At 44.3% G+C, this 19,420-nt stretch overlaps 1 protein-coding gene and 1 long non-coding RNA gene across 3 annotated transcripts in view; one reads left to right on the top strand and one right to left on the bottom strand.

Moving 5' to 3' along the window:
• The window catches only part of EPHX2 (epoxide hydrolase 2), a 63,033-nt gene that overhangs the window by 36,079 nt on the left and 7,534 nt on the right, over positions 1-19,420 (bottom strand). For both annotated transcript variants that reach the window (XM_055578793.1, XM_055578794.1), the window contains exons 2-6: positions 18,902-18,986; positions 15,880-16,039; positions 14,201-14,391; positions 12,108-12,230; positions 2,636-2,710 (exon numbers count right to left, since the gene is read on the bottom strand). In XM_055578793.1, coding sequence (XP_055434768.1) covers positions 2,636-2,710; positions 12,108-12,230; positions 14,201-14,391; positions 15,880-16,039; positions 18,902-18,986 — 634 coding nt within the window. The remainder of the gene's footprint in view (positions 1-2,635; positions 2,711-12,107; positions 12,231-14,200; positions 14,392-15,879; positions 16,040-18,901; positions 18,987-19,420) is intronic.
• Positions 6,734-16,005, top strand: LOC129650395 (uncharacterized). The gene is made up of 2 exons (XR_008713746.1): positions 6,734-6,976; positions 15,695-16,005. It is a non-coding gene; the product is annotated as an uncharacterized LOC129650395 (long non-coding RNA).

Below are 19,420 nucleotides of genomic sequence, written 5' to 3'. Positions count from 1 at the left end.
ATGGAAATAAATGAAAAAAAAAATAAGCTCCATCTTATGGAAATCTACTTGGAATGACTCTATTTCACTGCATCTCATACAACTCCAAGGTGGGATTCCAAACTGGAAGTTTCACTCATAATTCCCAATGAGCTATTTTGCTCAAGAAAACATCAGGCTGATGTTTCACAAACTATTTCATGGACAATAGTTTTTTTTTTTTTTTTTTTAAATGAGAATATGTTCTATAGTCTTTCCTTCAGTACTTGGCAAAGAAAGGGAATTGAACTTTTTTGTTTAGGCAACAGTTAATATGCATGGGGTTGCTAAGAGTCGGACACGACTGAGCGACTTCACTTTCACTTTTCACTTTCATGCATTGGAGAAGGAAATGGCAACCCACTCCAGTGTTCTTGCCTGGAGAATCCCAGGGATGGGGGACCCTGGGGGGCTGCCGTCTATGGGGTCGCACAGAGTCGGACACAACTGAAGTGACTTAGCAGCAGCAATATGCTTTAATTTGTAAAACTTGAATTTTATATGTAAAATTGTTATTTAGTCGCTAAGTCATGTCTGACTCTTTGGCGACCCCATGGACTATAGCGCACCAGGCTCCTCTGTCTATGCAGTTTTCCCGGGCAAGAATACTGGAGTGGGTTGCCATTTCCTTTTCCAGGAATTGAACTTTAAATTCTATACTCCTTTATATTGAAAAATATTACAGTGCTGTTGTCCAGTCAAATGATCCTAACCGCCCTCTGTTCTTAATGGATCTTAACTAAAAGGTTTGTTCTTTCAGCTGAGTAGCTCAGCAAACACCTGCACTTTCCCATCCTTTGAACAACTTGTTAATACAACTGTCATTAAGCCAGAAATCGGAGATCTATTATTAGCCCACTTTGAGTTTCATTGGTATCAAGGCAACAGTACCCGCAGAGCCTAGGATCCCCAGAGGCCACTACCCCAGTTCTTAAGTTTGGGGTGAGGCCAGAGGAGGTGGTTAGGCAGCTCCTAACCATTCCTTCACACTCCTTCCAGGTCAAATAGGAATCTATTGAAACTGGCTGGATATGCAAACATCAGGAGGATTGTGAGAACAAACACTGTCCACTGGGTTGGAGACGCAGGGTCAGAGCCCAGACCCCAGCCCCAGGCAAGGAGGCCCTCATGCTGATTCAGTATTAGAGATGAGGTCTGGAGGGAGCTTATGAAACCTTCACCCCTCCAAGAGTACCCAGGACTGCACTCACTGATGCTCACCAGAAACGCCCTTTCTCACTGTTCAAATCCCACTCATTCTCTGATGCCTGCTTCGCCACTGAGCCTTATCCCCAGCAATTACATTATAGTCACTTTCTCCATCCCCATAGCACCCATTCTGGGTACCTGAGTCACTGCCAGTAGGGCCATATCCTGTGATGTCACCATGGGAAATATTTTCCTGGCAGACTGCAGACCGCACAAGTCCTGAGGTCATGGAAGACCTCCATTCATCTAGGTTGTTTCTTGAGGTGCCGAGCAAACAGCAATGCTCCCTGAATATCCCTGTGGCTCTCCTCCAGGACATCAGGCACCCCCCGGCCACACACCCCCAGGTCCCAGAACCGCACAGCTCAGGACACCTGCTCTCTTTGTCCTCAGCTCTCTTCTTTGTGGAGCATGAGGCACAACGCCCCATGATCAACACAGGATATTTCAGTTAATCCTTACAAGAACACCAAGACCAGGTATTAGCACCATCACATCACATAGCTGTGTATACTGAGGTTCAGGACATTAAGAAATGTACACATATGTGTATACTTAGTAAGTGCCAAAGCAGGATTCTAACTGGTTCTTTCCGGCTCCAAAGCAACTGTTGGTTTTTTGGTTGTGTGTCAGCTAACCCATAGCTATACTTGCTTTTTTAGTTAAGTGGTAACAGTGCCAAATGAAGAAAGATCCCAAAATGAACCTGAGTAGATGTCCCAAAGCCCTGTCCTGTATGCCGACTGGGTCGGAAGTCAGGGCCCCTCTGCACATGGCCTTGGTCTTGCCGTAGCCCTGATCCCTGGGCTTAAAACTGGCCATCTCCCTCTTTTTCTTTTCCCTGCAGTTTCCCCAGGACAGGTCTGGTGCCTCCCTGTACCCTTCATATCTGGCTCATGCCTGACACAAAGGAAGGCACCAATCACACTCACCAGATAAAATAATGAAATTAAGTGCCAGACACACAGGATGTGCAGGCCAAGCAAGGCCCCCACATGGCCTGTTGTTTGGTGGGAGTCTGATCACACTGGCCCACATCTGTTGTCAAGTTTTGAGGAATGATGCTTTTGTTGTGTTGTTGTTTAGTTGCTAAGTCATGTCCAATCTTTTTTGACCTCATGGACTCTATAGCTCACCATGCTCCTCTGTCCTTGGGATTTCCCAGGCAAGAATACTGGAGTGCATTGCCATTTCCTTCTCCAGGGGATCTTCCTGATCCAGGGATCGAATCTATATCTCCTGTATTGGCAGGTGGATTCTTTACCACTGAGCCACCAGGGAAGGTGGATGCTTGTGGGAAAGGCCTTTTCCCTATAAATGGTGGGTGTGCAGCTCCCCGGGAGATTTCACAAATGTACATGGGCTGGTTGGAGAGGGCTCGGCTGACAGCGAGAGTGCATGGACTCACCTTTATGGGCACGTATCCATGGGTCATGGTGCTTGGATCACATGAGATGGGCTGGGGGGCTGTGGTTTGGAGAAGCTGAAAGTAAGAGACACACAGTAAGGGAGATGGCTCTGCTTCTGTCCACAAGACCTCTGAGTTCACAAAGTATTGCAAGACAGCCCCAAGTTGTGCCATGGCCTCCTGAGCCGATGAGGTGACTGACCTACTGGCCCCCTCTCCCCTTGGGTCATAGCCAGGCTTCACTCCCTCCATTTCCCCCTGGGTCAGTGGAGTCTGGTAACTGAGTTCTGGCCAATGGGTAGCAGACAAAAGAGTATGGCCCATGCAACTAGAGGTGATCATACTGAGAGAAGCAACTCAGAAAGAGAAAGACAAATACCATACTGTCATTTATACGTAGACTCTAAAATATGCACAAATGAACCTATCTGTGAAAGAGAAACAGACTCAGACAATAAACAACAAGGCCCTACTATATAGCACAGGGAACTATATTCAATGCTGTTGTGTAGTCGCTAAGTTGTGTCTGACTCTTTTGCGATCCCATGGACTGTAACCCACTAGGCTCCTCTGTCCATGGGATTTCCCAGGCAAGGCTACTGGAGTGGGTTGCCATTTCCTTCTCCAGGGGATCTTCCCAGACCAGGAATCGAACCTGCATCACCTGGATTGCAAGAGGATTCTTTACTGCTGAGCCACCAGGGAAGCTCATGGAAAAGATTTTTAAAATGCATGAAAAATAAAAGAAGAGCGTGGTCTGACCACCAGACCTGTGAAAATCCACATGCGAATAATGGAGGAAGTAGACTGTGAAACTGACCTCCTTTTAAAAATGGAAGAGTCTGCCTGGGAATCTGTAGAGGGTGAGACTGGTGGGTCTCCACCTATGCAGTGTTCAGAAAGGACCCAGGGTGAGGTGGCAGGGATGGGCAGCTGGGTGCCTCTGACAGTGATGAGGGAGTCAAGACAGCTGCCAGGGCCAGTGTACCCTGGAGTCCTTTTTCTAATGTGTCCCCAACTTCCCAGGTCACACACTAGGGGATGTCTCCCTGATTCCATGGATGGGGAAGGTGGGGGTTTCCTACAAACACATGGTTCTCCCATGTTTTTGTCCAGCTTATAAAACCCACTCATGACTGATTCCCATAGCCTTTCTGACAGATAAGAGGCACTTCCCTCTTTTAAAAGGAGTGATTAGCATTTTTCCTTACACCTTCCCCATGCCTCTTAGGAGGACAAGTGGGACATAGCTTACTTTCCCTATTACAACAAGGCCGGTGTGTGTGGCTCAGATATGATGAAGGGATAAATCTCGTAAGTGGGAGCAGCAAGTGGCCACTCTAATCCCAGGTTTGGCGCTTCCTTCTCTGCTGCACAAGGCTTCTGGGCTTGTGGAAAGACAAATCAAGCTTGGGAGAGATGCTCTAACGTTGTGAAGTCATTGTGCTGTGTGTGCTATGCTAAGTTGCTTCAATCATCTCTGACTCTGCGATACTATGGACTGTAGCCCACCAGCCTCCTCTGAGTCCATGGGATTCTCCAGGCAAGAAAACTGGAGTGGGTTGCCATTTCCTTCTCCAGGGGATATTCTAGACCCAGGGATGGACCTGAGTCTCCTGCATTGGCAGGCGGGTTCTTTACTACTGAGTCACTTAACTTCCCCCAAAAGACCCCTCACAGCACCACTGTGGTCTGGCTTTGTTTTCATCACATGCTTTGTGCAAAGGAGGCACCACTATTATTGAAGATCTACAATGACTGTGTAAGAGATTAGAAAATATATTAATATATCTCAGTCTCTGCCTGGCACAGAGCTCATGAAGCCCTTGTAAATTCTTAAGTAGTAACAGTGCTCATTGAAAAAGCAAGAGAGTTCCAGAAAAACATCTATTTCTGCTTTATTGACTATGCCAAAGCCTTTGACTCTGTGGATCACAATAAATTGGAAAATTCTGAAAGAGATAGGAATACCAGACTACCTGACCTGCCTCTTGAGAGATCTGTATGCAGGTCAGGAGGCAACAGTTAGAACTGGACATGGAACAACTGACTGGTTCCAAATAGGTAAAGAAGTACGTCAAGACTGTATATTGTCATCATGCTTATTTAACTTATATGCAGAGTACATCATGAGAAATGCTGGGCTGGAAGAAGCACAAGCTGGAATCAAGATTGCCAGGAGAAATATCAATAACCTCAGATATGCAGATGACACTGCCATTATGGCAGAAAGTGAAGAGGAACTAAAAAGCCTCTTGATGAAGGTGAAAGTGGAGAGTGAAAAAGTTGGCTTAAAGCTCTACATTCCGAAAACGAAGATCATGGCATCTGGTCCTATCACTTCATGGCAAATAGATGGGGAAACAGTGGAAACAGTGGCAGACTTTATTTTCTTGGGTTCCAAAACCACTGAATATGATGATTGCAGCCATGAAATAAAAAGACGCTTACTCCTTGGAAGGAAAGTTATGACCAACCTAGACAGCATATTAAAAAGCAGAGACATTACTTTGCCAACAAAGGCCCCTCTAGTCAAGGTTATGGTTTTTCCAGTGGTCATGTATGGATGTGAGAGTTGGACTATAAAGAAAGCTGAGTGCTGAAGAATTGATGCTTTTGAACTGTGGTGTTGGCAAAGACTCTTGAGAGTCCCTTGGACTGCAAGGAGATCCAACCAGTCCATCCTAAAGGAAACCAGTCCTGAGTGTTCATTGGAAGGACTGATGTTGAAACTGAAACTCCAATACTTTGGCCACCTGATGCGAGGAACTGACTTCACTGGAAAAGACCCTGATGCTGGGAAAGACTGAGGGCAGGAGGAGAAGGGGATGACAGAGGATGAGATGGTTGGATGGCATCACTGACTCAATGAACATGAGTTTGAGTAAACTCCGGGAGTTGGTGATGGACAGGGAGGCCTGGCATGCTACAGTCCATGGCATCACAAAGAGTCGGACACGACTGAGCAACTGAACTGGACTGAACTGAAGAGTGCTCAGAGCATCTTTTGTTCTAATGAGGTGACTCTGGGTGGGTTCCTGGGTGGGGGCTCATCACCAGAAAGACAAAGCCAGGATTAGAAGCTTGGGATTTTCAGCCACAACAATGTCTGGAAGGGGAGGGAGGGAGGAAGGGCTGGAAGTGGAGTTAATAATTGATCACGTCTACATGAGGAAGTCTCCATGAACATCCACCCAACTCCAGGAGCATGGAGTTCAGAGACCTTCTAGGCTGGTCAAATCCACACTGAAAGGGTAACATGCCACAACTCCAGGGAGACAGAGGCTCCTGTGCTCGGGACCCTCCCAGATCTTGCCCTGTGCCTCCCTTCATCTGGCTGTTCATCTGTGTCCTTTATTAAATTCTTTTATAAACTGGTTAGGGTTAAGGTTCTCCAGGGGATCTTCCCAACCCAGGGATTGAACCTGGGCCTCCTGCATTGCAGGCAGATTCTTTCCCAACTGAGCCACCAGGAAAGCCCGAATAACACTTTATAAACGGGTAAACAAAAGTGCTTCCCTGAGTTCTGTGAGCACTGTAACAAGTTAGCGGATTCGGGGGGTGGGGTTCTGAGACCCTCCAATTTATAGCCAATCAGTTGGAAGCACAGGTGACAACTTGAATGTGGGGTTGGCATCTGAAGTTGAGGGATCAGTCTTGTCAGACTGAGCTCTTAACCTGTGAGCTCTCCAGGTAGATGGTGTCAGAACTAAGTTAAACTGAAGGCTACCCAGCTCGTGTGGCAGAGTGTCAGGGAATGTTCAACAGTAGGATTCCTGTGTGCTGTTTCCTATCTCTCTTGAACCCTCTGTTCCTTATCAGTTCCTGATAGGAGCAAGAGGAGTGGCAAGCCACTCCCAGGACTGAGGTCAAAGAGATGGGATTCTTGCATAGGATTTCCTTCATTAGCTTTTCCATTTGGTGAAAGGGATTATCTACGACCCTCTTTTGATATGGATTGCCTTTTGGCCTTATGGCCTCTACTGCTCTTTGTTTCCTTGGTAACTCCTGGTAAAGCCTGGTCTTTTGATCTTTATCTGAAGAAGCTATCTTGTAATATGGTATATATACTCACACAAAATTCAATAAAGCACCCTTATTCCATCAGACTTGGGTCCCTGTGCTCTTCCTTCTCTCTCTCTTTCTGTCTTATTTCCTGGAGTGTGAAGGCGAGCTGCATAACCCGGGGAATATTACCCCCTTTCCTTCTTTCACTTTCTTATCGTCGACTCTGGACCACCAGGTTCCAGTCCACTGAAGGACCCCAACAAGTGGCGCCCAGAACAGGGGCCTGGTATATGTGGTACTTCGGACGGAGTGACTCAGGGCCTATTGAGGCCGGTAAGTACAAGGACATGGGTCAAATGGCTGGAAAGCCCCCTCACTTTTCTACTTTACTTCATCACCTATTTAAAGTTCAGGGACTTTCGGTTTTGTGCCAGAGTAGAGGCTTGCCTTCAAACAATAATTGAACATAATCCCTGGTTCCCTGATGAAGGCAGTTTTGATTTAGAAATTTGGCACTGGGTCAAAGAGAATGTTGAACAAGCCGCTAGACGGGGAAAAAATATTCCAATTGATTTCTGGCCCCTGTGGGCTCTCATTAAAGCTGTAATCTGCCATTTCAAGGCAATTCTAGCCCTCCCGATATTCGACAACAGACAGAATGCTTACTACATTAATATGAATTAGATGATGAAATTTTACAAAAGGCCCAATTAGAACAACATAAAATATTTCAGAATTTTCCTACAAGCCCTGCCCCGGCTGCTCCAAATGCTCCTCCTCTTTCAACAGGCGTGAATCCAAAAGTCTCTCTTTTTCTAGAACTTAATGCTTCTGACGACTCTCCTGAGACACTTTGTGACACCAAAACTGGCAATACTTTTCTGGATAATAATAAGTCCTTAGCACAAGTTCATATTTGCAAAAAATTGCTACCTACTCACTCTCCTTTGCGACAGAGGCACTCTGATTTGCAATCACAAGTCTCTGAAGCCGGTGGTTTTTTCCGCCTTCCCAGTTTTAGGAAATGCAAATGCTCAAAGGCAAATAATACCTCAATATAAAGGTATTAACTTTTCTCACATGCAACAAATGAAAAAGGCTGTAACTATGTATGGCCCACATTCGCCTTTTACTAGAAAAATTCTAAATGCTATGGTGTCTTCTACTGGAACCTTTATTCCCTATGATTGGTGAACTTTAATAAAAGCTCTCCTTAAACCAGGAGAATATCTTCAATGGACAATGTGGTTTTAAGATATAGCCAGAGATCATGCTAACAAAAACACTCGAGCTGGCACTCCCCCAAACCAAATTACTTCTGAAATGTTAACTGGCACTGGACAATTTGACGCTATAGAAGCTCAAATACAATGCCCGCCTTTGTTGCATGAATAATTAAAAACAGTGGCTCTTGAAGCTTGGGATAGAATTACTCCTCAAGGAGAACCTACAGGTAGCTACACTAAAATATTACAAGGACCTAATGAAACTTATGCTGATTTTTTTAGCTAGATTAGAAACTGCTATTTCCCATACTGTAATCAGAGAAGAAGCTAAAAGGCAACTAGAGAAATTACTTGCTTATGAAAATGCAAATCAGGGATGTCAAAAGGCTATAGCCCCAATTCGTGAGACAGGGACTATTATTGATTATTTGAAGGCTTGTCACAATCTAGGATCAGAGACTCAAAAAATGCAAATGCTAGCTGAAACAATGGCTGCTTGCTTTAAAAAGGGAAATGAGGGATGTTTTACATGCGGGGATAAGAACTATTTAAAAAGGGATTGTCTTAAGAAAGCTAATAAAAAACGTCCAAAAGTCTGCTCCTAGAAACCTTCGGTCTTTTACTCGGCCGATCTAGTTTGACTTCTAAAGGAATTAATTAACTGTTCACCCTGGAGTAATCGATTCAGATTATAAAGGAGAAATTCAAATTATGATGTCATCTAAGATTTTATGACAATTCAAAAGGGGGGACAAAATTGTTCAATTACTTCTTTTACCCTACATTTCTATTAACTCTTCTAATGATGTACGGACAGGGGGATTCGGCAGTACAGATCAAAAACAATCTTTATGGACATCATTGGTATCTGAATATGTCCGACCAAATATAAATATCAAAATTAACGGTAAAAGATTTTCTGGTCTCCTCGATATTGGATCTGATATTACTATTATATCCAAACATTTATGGCTCAAATCCTGGCCTATACAAAAAATCTCTTGCCAAATTGTAGGAATTTCTCAAATCAAAGTACAAGAAGTTCATCAAAGTGTTCAAATCTACCCATGTGAGGGACCAGAAGGCCAAACTGCAACATTAAAACCTTATGTGATAGATGCACCCCTTAATCTAATAGAAAGGGACTTACTTATGCAATGGCAAACTCAGATATACAGTCCACATTTTTCCTAGGGGCCACTGCTCATTTAACAAATAATACAATTATTAAAATAACTTGGAAGAATGATGAGCCCATTTGGACAGAGCAGTGGCCTCTTATGAAAGAGAACAGGCTGCTAAAGAACTTATAGATACACAATTAGAATTGAAACATATTGAGGAATAGTACTCTCCTTGGAACTCTCCAAGTTATATTTTTGTTATAAAAAAGAAATCTAAAAACTGGCATCTCTTAACAGACTTTAGAAAAGTTATTGCTACTATGAAACCTATGGGTGCATTACAACCAGGAATCCCATCACCTACCACTATTCCTCAAAATTGGCACATTATTACTATTGATTTGCAAGATTGCTTTTTTAATATACCTCTATGAGATTCGCTTTCTCTCTCCTTTATCCCAATCATATCAGGCTTCATAAACGATACCAATGGACTGTATTGCATTAAGGAATGATGAACTCTCCCACTATGCGTCAGTACTATGTAGCTAAAGCCCTTGAGCCTGTGAGAAAACAATTTCCTGACTTGTGACCCCATGGACTGTAGCCTATCAGGCTCCTCCGTCCATGGGATTTTCCAGGCAAGAGTGCTGGAGTGGATTGCCATTTCCTTCTCCAGGAGATATTCCCGACCCAGGAACTGAACCCGGGTCTCCCGCATTGCAGCCAGACACTTTACAGTCTGAGCCACCGGGGAAGCCCTGTTATCCTTTATATGGATGATATATTGTTTTCGGCTCCATCCATTTTAGAAACTCAACATACGTTTGATACAGCTCAACAATGCTTAAACTCTGGATTAATTATTGCCCCTGAAAAAATTTAAACCTCTACACCTTATCATTACTTAGGATTTGTTGTTAATAGACAACATATTACTCCCCAACTAACTCAGATTCATACTGATAACCTTAAATGATTTTCAGAAACCCTTGCTGCTGCTGCTACTAAGTCACTTCAGTTGTGTCCGACTCTGTGTGACCCCATAGACGGCAGCCCACCAGGCTCCCCCATCCCTGGGATTCTCCAGGCAAGAACACTGGAGTGGGTTGCCATTTCCTTCTCCAATGCATGAAAGTGAAAAGTGAAAGTGAAGTTGCTCAGTTGTGTCCAACTCTTCCCGACCCCATGGACTACAGCCTACCAGGCTCCTCTGTCCATAGGATTTTCCAGGCAAGAGTACTGGAGTGGGGTGCCATCGCCTTCTCTGTCAGAAACCCTTAGGTGATATAAATTGGATTAGACCCTCTTTCAGTTCAGTTCAGTTCAGTCGCTCAGTCGTGTCTGACTCTTTGCGACCCCATGAATCGCAGCACGCCAGGCCTCCCTGTCCATCACCAACTCCTGGAGTTCACTCAAACTCACGTCCATTGAGTCAGTGATGCCATCCAGCCATCTCATCCTCTGTCGTCCCCTTTTCCTCCTGCCCCCAATCCCTCCCAGCATCAGACTCTTTTCCAATGAGTCAACTCTTCGCATGAGGTGGCCAAAGTACTGGAGTTTCAGCTTTAGCATCATTCCTTCCAAAGAAATCCCAGGGCTGATCTCCTTCAGAATGGACTGGTTGGATCTCCTTGCAGTCCAAGGGACTCTCAAGAGTCTTCTCCAACACCACAGTTCAAAAGCATCAATTCTTTGGTGCTCAGCCTTGTTCACAGTCCAACTCTCACATCGATACATGACCACAGGAAAAACCATAGCCTTGACTAGCCAGACCTTTGTTGGCAAAGTAATGTCTCTGCTTTTGAATATGCTATCTAGGTTGGTCATAACTTTCCTTCCAAGGAGGAAGCATCTTTTAATTTCATGGCTGCAGTCACCATCTGCAGTGATTTTGGAGCCCCAAAAAATAAAGTCTGACACTGTTTCCACTGTTTCCCCATCTATTTGCCATGAAGTGATGGGACCGGATGCCATGATCTTCGTTTTCTGAATGTTGAGCTTTAAGCCAGCTTTTTCACTCTCCTCTTTCACTTTCATCAAGAGGCTTTTGAGTTCCTCTTCACTTTCTGCCATAAGGGTGGTGTCATCTGCATATCTGAGGTTATTGATATTTCTCCCGGCAATCTTGATTCCAGCTTGTGCTTCTTCCAGTCCAGCGTTTCTCATGATGTACTCTGCATATAAGTTAAATAAGCATGATGACAATATACAGCCTTGACGTACTCCTTTTCCTGTTTGGAACCAGTCTGTTGTTCCATGTCCAGTTCTAACTGTTGCTTCCTGACCTGGATACAGATTTCTCAAGAGGCAGGTCAGGTGGTCTGGTATTCCCATCTCTCTATTTCTGGCTTATTCCCTGGAGCGTGAAGGCCAGCTGTGTAACCCAGGGAATATTAGCCTCTTTCCTTCTTTCACTTTCTTATCATTGACTCTGGACCACCAAGTTCTGGTCCATTGAAGGAGCCCAACAGCAGAGAACTGCTTGGCGTGGGAAAAAACCTCCACACATTTGGTGGTAATAAGTGTCAGAAAGAAAGTGTGTGGCAACTAAGACTTGATGCAGCCAAATAAATAAGTATATTTTTAAAAAACAAAAGATACCTCCTCTCTGGCAGAGCAGGCTAACCCCTAGCAGCCCCCAGCAGCATCCTGGTGGGCCTCCCTGCCTCCTGAGAGAGGAACAGGTTAACTTTGGAGCCTTCCCTCTGACTGCCAAGACAGTGTGGCCCAGGCGGAACTAAACCACTATGCCTGAGTGCCAGTAGCATCACCAGGCAGATCAGAGAAGAACAGGGCTCCTGACCACCTCAGGGGAGGACCCAGCAGTGACATTCTCAGTATTTACTCTGAATGTGTGACTCTGAGGGCCTTGCTCTAGTCTTGGTCCCCTGCCTCTGACCAATATAGATTCTTGCTCTCCGAGCATCCTTTCCCTGTTTACTGACTGCAGAGAAGGAACTAGGAAGTTTTTCACAGACATCATGCTGGTTACAGGAAGGGTAACAGTCTTCCATCCAGGAGCTCCTTGCCTGGAACTCCGCGTGTTTTGTTGAGCATGGCTAAACACAGGCAAGTGACAGGAAATCCGACTTGGCACAGATGGAAAGTTACCTGCACCCCGGTTACTTTCTCTAGCTCCTTCAGGGCTGCATCAGTGTCGTGGACGAAAATGGTGACCATCCCCATCTCATGGGCCGGCTTCAGATTAGTTTCGAAGTTATCTAAGAAAACCACCTGAATGCAAAGAGCATGGATGGTAGCATTAGTTTGATCAAAGCAAAATTGAAGCATGAGGGCCATTAGCCTGAAATATGCTACAATGTGGACAGTGACTGAGGTTAAGAATTAGTAATCTCAGGACTTCCCTGACAGTCCAGTGGTTAAGACTTTGCCTTCCAATGCAGGGGGTGTGGGTTCTATCCCTGGTCAGGGACCTAAGATCCCATAAGCATCTCAGCTAAAAAAGCAAAATGTAAAACAGAAGCAATGTAACAAATTCAATAAAGACTTTAAAAATGGTCCATATAAAAAAATCTTAAAAGAAAAAAAAAAGGATTAGTAATCTCATGATCAGATTGATAAAATATTGAGTTATTTTTCTCTCCATGTAACTGTTCACTCTTAAAATAAATTTTGTAATTAATTTAATTATGTAAGCATACATATAAACACATAGTTAGATACACATGTTCCCTGAATCTGAAACTGTAAGAAGATGAAAGATGCATATAAACTTACCAGATGAAACTTAAAATTCATCTAGGAAAATCAACATGTATGAATAGACTCCCTCCAAAAAATGTTTGGAATAGACCTATAATAAGGTCAGATAATAAAAGGTTTCATAAAATATGAAGTTATAAAAGGTATAAAAAGAAAAAGTTTTGTTCTAGAAAAGAATAAACATATTAATGAAATAGAAGAGTCTAGGAATAGACTCATATGAGACTCAAATGAGAATTTAGTTTCTAATAAAAGTGTCATGCCCAGTTGGTAAGGAAAAGGATTACTTAAAAGATTAAATATTTCAACTGTTTGGGGGGAAGAAAAGTTATTCCTTCTTTCACTTATTCTCTATATAAATTCTGAATAGATCAGATCTAAATTAAAAAAAAAAAATGATCCTTTGGCACTTCCCTTGTGGTCCAGTGGTTAAGAATCTGCCTTGCAATGCAGGGGCGCTGGTTAGATCCCTGACCAGGGAACTAAGATCCCACATGCTGTAAAGCAACTAAGCCTGACTCTGCAATGACTGAGCTCTCACACCACAACTAGAGAGCCCATGTGTCACAACGATCAGCTTATGGGTGGAAGGGGCCAACAGGAAAGTGTCAGAGAGGAATTTTGTCTTGGTCTAATCACGTTTGTGGAGAATAGAGTAGTGAAATACAACAAAAACAACATTTTAGACCAGATAATCTAGAGATGGCACGAAGGCAGGATTTAGGGGTGCGGGGGTGCCTACAAGGAGACTCCTGCAGTATTGGATCCCCTTCCTGTACAGCCTTTGGTTGGGTGACACTGACTAGCCTGTGGTTTTGGGAAAGTCTCCCAGGGTCTATGTTTCTTTATAGATAAATGCAGGCAGCTGGTCTGGCAGCTTTGGACAATAATGACTGTTTTAACCAAGCTCTCCAGGGTATCTTCCCGACCCAGGGGTTGAACCCACATCTCTGAAGTCTCACTGCATTGGCAGATGGGTTCTTCACCACCAGTGCCGCCTGGGAAGCCATTCTGAAGGGTCTGGACAATAATGCCTGTTTTAACCAAGGTCCTGCAAGAGGCACAGAGGTCAACCAGAGGGCCATCTCTGGTAGAACTTTCTAGGCTGAAGGGGCAGGTGAAAACCCTTTAGAAGTCCTGGCCTGGGAGAAGTCGCTCCTGCCACTGGACACTGGACCACTCTGCCAAGTCCCAGGTGTCCCCTACCTGTTCACACCTCTTTAATGTTTTTAAAATTTATTTGTTTATTTGGCTGCATCAAGTCTTAGTTGTGGTACCCTGGATCTCTCCACTGGGGTGTTTGGGCTTTGTTACCCCACATCATGTGGGATATCAGTTCCCCAACCAGGGACTGAACCTGTGTCCCCTACATTGGAAGGCAGATTCTTAACCACTGGACCCTCTAGGGAAGGTCCCTCAATTTTTCTTGATTGCAATCACTCTAGAACATTCTTTTCCATTGAAAGGCAGTGTCCACATACCTCACTGGGGCTGGTTTTCAAGGTGTCCAGCACAAACTTGTAGATCTGAGGGTCAGGCTTGACCATTCCAATCTGGCATGACTCAATCAGGAAATCAAAGTGTGGCTTGAGCTCACACAACATCTGGGCCAGGCTGCCTCTCTCTGCGCTGTCATCTAGCCAGGTGTTGGTGAGGATGCAGGTTGTAAATCCTAAGTAAGAAGGTGCCAATGAATCAGCCAGCTACAAAACTTTGCTCTGAGAAGCTCCGGGTGTCCCACTGAGGGGCCCCCAAAGATGGGGCCAAACAGGTTTCTGCTCACTTACATCAATCTCAACTGAAAAGTTGGAAAAGCACCATCTTTACCCATCTGCCCCTTCTGATGCATACATGAGAGCCAGCTAATGGTGTGTACCAAGGGCTTTTAGATGGAAATGATACATCCCTTCATTCCTTGCAATTGTAGAGCAAGAAGTTGTGACATTTGTCAGCTCATCTGATCAAAGTGTTTTAACTTGCATCAGCCCCTTTGATCCTTACACCTTCGGGGCAGGCAGGGTAGGCCTTACCATCCCACCTTTACCAACAGGAAAATGAAAGCTCAGACAAATTCTACCCTGCCCAGAGCCACACAGTACAGGTAGAGCCAAGCAAGGCCTAGAATCCCACCTTCTGACTGCCACTCCAACCCTCCACCCTCCTCCCAGTCCACGTTTCTGCAAACTTTGTTAGTGTGTGTGTTGTTTGTTTGTGTGTGTGTTCAGTTGTGTCTGACTCTTTGCCACCCTATGGACTGTAGCCCTCCAGGCTCCTCTGTCCATGGGATTCTCCAGGCAAGAATACTGGAGTGGGTTGCCATGCTTTCCCTCCAGGGAATCATCCTGACCCAGTGATCAAACCCAAGTCTTCTGCACTGGCAGGTGGGTTCTTTATCACTAGTGCCACCTGGGAAGCCCTTTCCTTCTTTATACCCAACTGCATTTTTACATAAGTGTAATCTTAGTGTTCTGACACTTTTACCATTCTGCTTTTATTATTTAACCTCCTGTCTAAAGCATTTCTCCACATTTTAAATCATCTTTGTAATTAACAATTAAAATTTCTGTGATAAATAAATAAGTAAATGCCTATTGAGTGGACATGACCTCATGTCCTAGACTATTTTACACCACTTGAACCCATGTCAGCCAGCTCATATAGCTCAACCACTGTGACATGAAGAGGTTGAGAAAATCATGGTTGCTTAAAAGGTCTTGTTTTTGGGACTTCCTTGGTGGTCCAGTGGTTAAGACTATGTGCTTCCACTGCAGGGGGTGTGGGTTTGATTTCTGGTTGGGGAACTTAGATCTTCTGTGTTTCGTGGCACAATCAAAACAAAACAAAATAAAAAGGCTTTGTTTTCTAATCACTGTAACAAGAGGTTGGGTCATTTAGGTCATTACTGGTTCCATGGTAGGGGGAGAATTTTGCTCATGAAGCATAAATTGCTAATTAAACAAAATTCTTTCTTACAGGTATTCTGATAGTGCTGATTTGGGCCATTTCCTAAAACTTACTTTGAAGCTGTGTTTGAAGAACAGCTTTCCATCTAGGCCCAGAAGATTCCTGATCTCAAACCACATTTCAACATACTACAACCTGACCTTCCCAACAGTTCTGTTGCAATTAGGTCAGAGAATGGCCAGTATTGAATCCTTACCCTTCTGTCTGAGAGTGACAGCTGCCTGAAGCATGGGGTAGTTGATCTTTCTTGATGAAAGTATCTTCTCAAAGATTTGCTTTATAGAGAAATTCTCTGGGAGGCAGATTCCAGAGTCCTTGGAGCACTTCCTGCAGTCTTCTTCCATGAACGGCACCCACTGCAAAAGTGAATTGATGAGGGACTGTCAGTCAGTACAACCACTTGGGAAAGCTTTGGGCAGCACGTACTTAATCTGAACACACGCATTGCCTGCGATCCACCAGATCTGTTCCTGGACGCATTATTGTTCATCACTCAGTCATGTCCGACTCTTTGCAGACCCACAGACTGCAGCACACTGAGCTTCCCTGTCCTTCACTATCTCCTGGAGTTTGCTCAAACTCATGTCCATTTAGTTGGTGATGCCATCCAATCATCTCATCCTCTGCCACCCCCTTCTCCTTCTGCCCTCAATCTTTCCCAGCATCAGGGTATTTTCTCAGCATTAGGGTCCTGTACACATACCCAGTGGAAATTGTCTACACATGTCAAAAGACATGAGCCAAAGTGTTCTAACAGTGATATTCCCAAGAGCTACCAATTGGAAACTACTCAAACATCCCTATTATAAGCCTACTTTTGTTTCCTCCAAATTCATGTTGAAGTCCTAAACCCTAGGACCTTGGAATGTGATGTCGTTGGGGGGGTCTTTAAAGAATCATTAAGGTAGCTCAGATGGCAAAGAATCCACTTTCAATGCGAGAGACCTGGGTTTGATCCCAGGGCTGGGAAGATCCCCTAGAGAAGGGAATGGCAACCCACTCCAATATTCTTGCCTGGAGAATCCCACAGACAGAGGAGCCTGGCGGGGTACAGTGCATGGGGTCACCAAAAGTCAGACACAACTGAGTGACTTTCACTCACTCACCTTCCTAAGGTAAAATGAGGTCACCGGGGGCCCTAATCCAATCTGATGGGTGTCCTTTAAAGAATAGGAGATCAGGACACAGATACACACAGAGGGACCAAAGTGTCTGGACAGGGAAAAGGAGACCATTTGCAAGCAAATGAGAGAGGCCTCAGGAGAAACCAGCCCTGCTGACACCTTGATCCTGGGCTTTTACCTCTAGACCTCTGAGAAAATCAATTTTTGTTGTTTAAGTCACCTAGTCTGTGGCATTTTTTAAAAATGGCAGCACAAGCAGGAGACTTGAGTTTGATCGCTGGGATGGGAAGATTACCCTGGAGGAGGAAATGTCAACCCACTCCATTATTCATCCCTGGGAAATCCCATGGACAGAGAAGCCTGGTGGGCTACAGCCCATAGGGTCACAAAAGAGTTGGACATGACCAAAGCGACTGAGCATGCACAAATTAAAAAAGTTAAGGTTGTAGTAATAATAATAACTACTATTTCTTAAGCACTTATTACATGACAAGCACTGTGCTAAGCACTTTTCAATCTTCATAACAACCTAGGAGATGGACAGTGTTATTTGTCTCCTTTTATAGATGGCAAAACTGACTTTGAGGGCTTCTGTGACTTGGTGTGCTCACACATCTGTAAGTGGGAGCTGTGACCCACATTCTGTCCCTAGATTCCAAAGTACACCCATCACATAGTTATTAATTAGCAAAACTGCCTCTGACCCAGTGGCTTGGCTTGAAAACAACTACTCTAAGGATGACTACCATTAAAAAAAAAAAAAACCACGAAAATAATAAGTTGGCAAGGATATGGAAATACTGGTAACCTTGGGTGTGTTGCACAGAAATGTAAATGGTGCAGCCACTATGGAAAATCATATGGTGGTTCCTCAAAAAATTAAAAGTGAAACTGCCCTATGATCTAGCCATCCCACTTCTGGATGTATACCTGAAAAACTGAAAGCAAGGTTTCAAACAGATATTTGTACACTCATGTTCATAGCAGCACTGTTCATGATAACTAAAAGGAGAAAGCAACCCAAACATCCTTTGAAAGACGAATGGATAAACAGAGTGTGGTCTATCCATACAATGGAATACCATTCACCCTTAGAAAGAAGGAAATGGTGACTCATGCTACAGTATGGATGAAACTTGAAGACTTCATGCAAAGTGAAATACGCCAGTCACAAGAGGACAAATATTGCATGAGTGTTAGTTACTTCAGTTGTGCCCTATTCTTTGTGACCCCAGGGACTGTAGCCTACAAGGCACCTCTCTCTATGCAAGGGATTCTCCAGGCAAGAATACTGGAGTGGGTTGCCATTTCCTCCTTCAGGGGATCTTCCCGACTCAGGGATGCAACCCGGGTCTCCTGCATAGGCAGGCAGATTCTTTACCATCTGAGCCACCAGGGAAGCCCATATAAAGTATCTAGAGTAGCCAAATACATGGAAAATTCAATAGTGGTTGCCAGGGGCTGGGGGTAAGGAGGGCTGGGAAGTTGCTGTTTAATGGGTATAGAGTTTCAGTTTTTGAAGATAAAAAGAATTCTGGGACTTTCTTGGTGGTCCAATGGATAAGACTCTGAGTTTCCACAGCACAGAGTGCAGGATCAATCCCTGGTGGGGGAACTAAGATCCCACTTTCCATGTGACTGAAAAAAAAAAGAGAGAAAGAAAATACAACATATTAACTTAAAAATTTTTTAAAAAACAGTTCTGGAGATGGATGGTGGATTTGGTTACCTAACATGAATATACATAACATTACTGCATTGTATACTTAAAAACGATCACGGTGGTAAATTTCATGTGATGTGTATTTAACTACAGCTTAAGAGGGGAAAAAAGCTACTCTGGCTGCTGTAATTCCCTGGCACACATCTTCAAGGGCTTGGGGAATTTCCTAGTCACTGAGGCATGCCCCTCTGTTTGGCTCAAAGAGACAGTAAACCAGCCTGAAATGTCTCCACACCAGTCTTGTGAGTTATAAGGGGTAAATGGATGAGGCAGAAGACGTCCTGCCCTCACGGAGCTTATGGGTAGTGGGGGAAGATGGGTATGTAGGCACAGAACATCTCCTCAAGGGGGTCTATGAGACGTCACTGCACCTGGGAAAATGTGATCTCTCCTTTCATCACACGGATGCTGGGACCATCCGGGCCTCCTCTCAGGAAAGCTTTACTCAGAAAGCCTCTGCAAGACACAAAGAAACATTGGGAATGTTTAAATGACTTCATCACAGCAGCAGGTAGGGGACAGACACCTCGATGGTGGACTTCTAGCTTCTGGAATTGCTGTTGAAAACACCCAGTTTGTAGTCCTTCTTTACAGTAACCCTAGCTGATTAATATATTGGTTCATGTTCATCCTGTGTATGTGGCCCAGAGGAGAGGCAGACAGAGAGAGACCAGGTCATTACCCTCTTACTTTCCTACATTACAAAACAAAAGGTTCCATTCCACTTTCTTGATAATTTCTCACCTCCCATGGCTGGCTGGGTAACATCAGACAGGTAGCAGATGGCAGATACAACTCTGTTCCCTCAAATTCCTGGCCGATTTTCTAACCTGTCACGTCCTATACCACTGTATTCAGACATTGATTTATAGTCCTTCTAAGTATAGTGC

This window comes from Bubalus kerabau, chromosome 4 (genome assembly GCF_029407905.1).
Source record: "Bubalus kerabau isolate K-KA32 ecotype Philippines breed swamp buffalo chromosome 4, PCC_UOA_SB_1v2, whole genome shotgun sequence".
Taxonomy (NCBI): Eukaryota; Metazoa; Chordata; class Mammalia; order Artiodactyla; family Bovidae; genus Bubalus; species Bubalus kerabau.
Note: the sequence above shows the minus strand (reverse complement) of the source record. Positions and strands in the feature narration are given on the sequence as shown.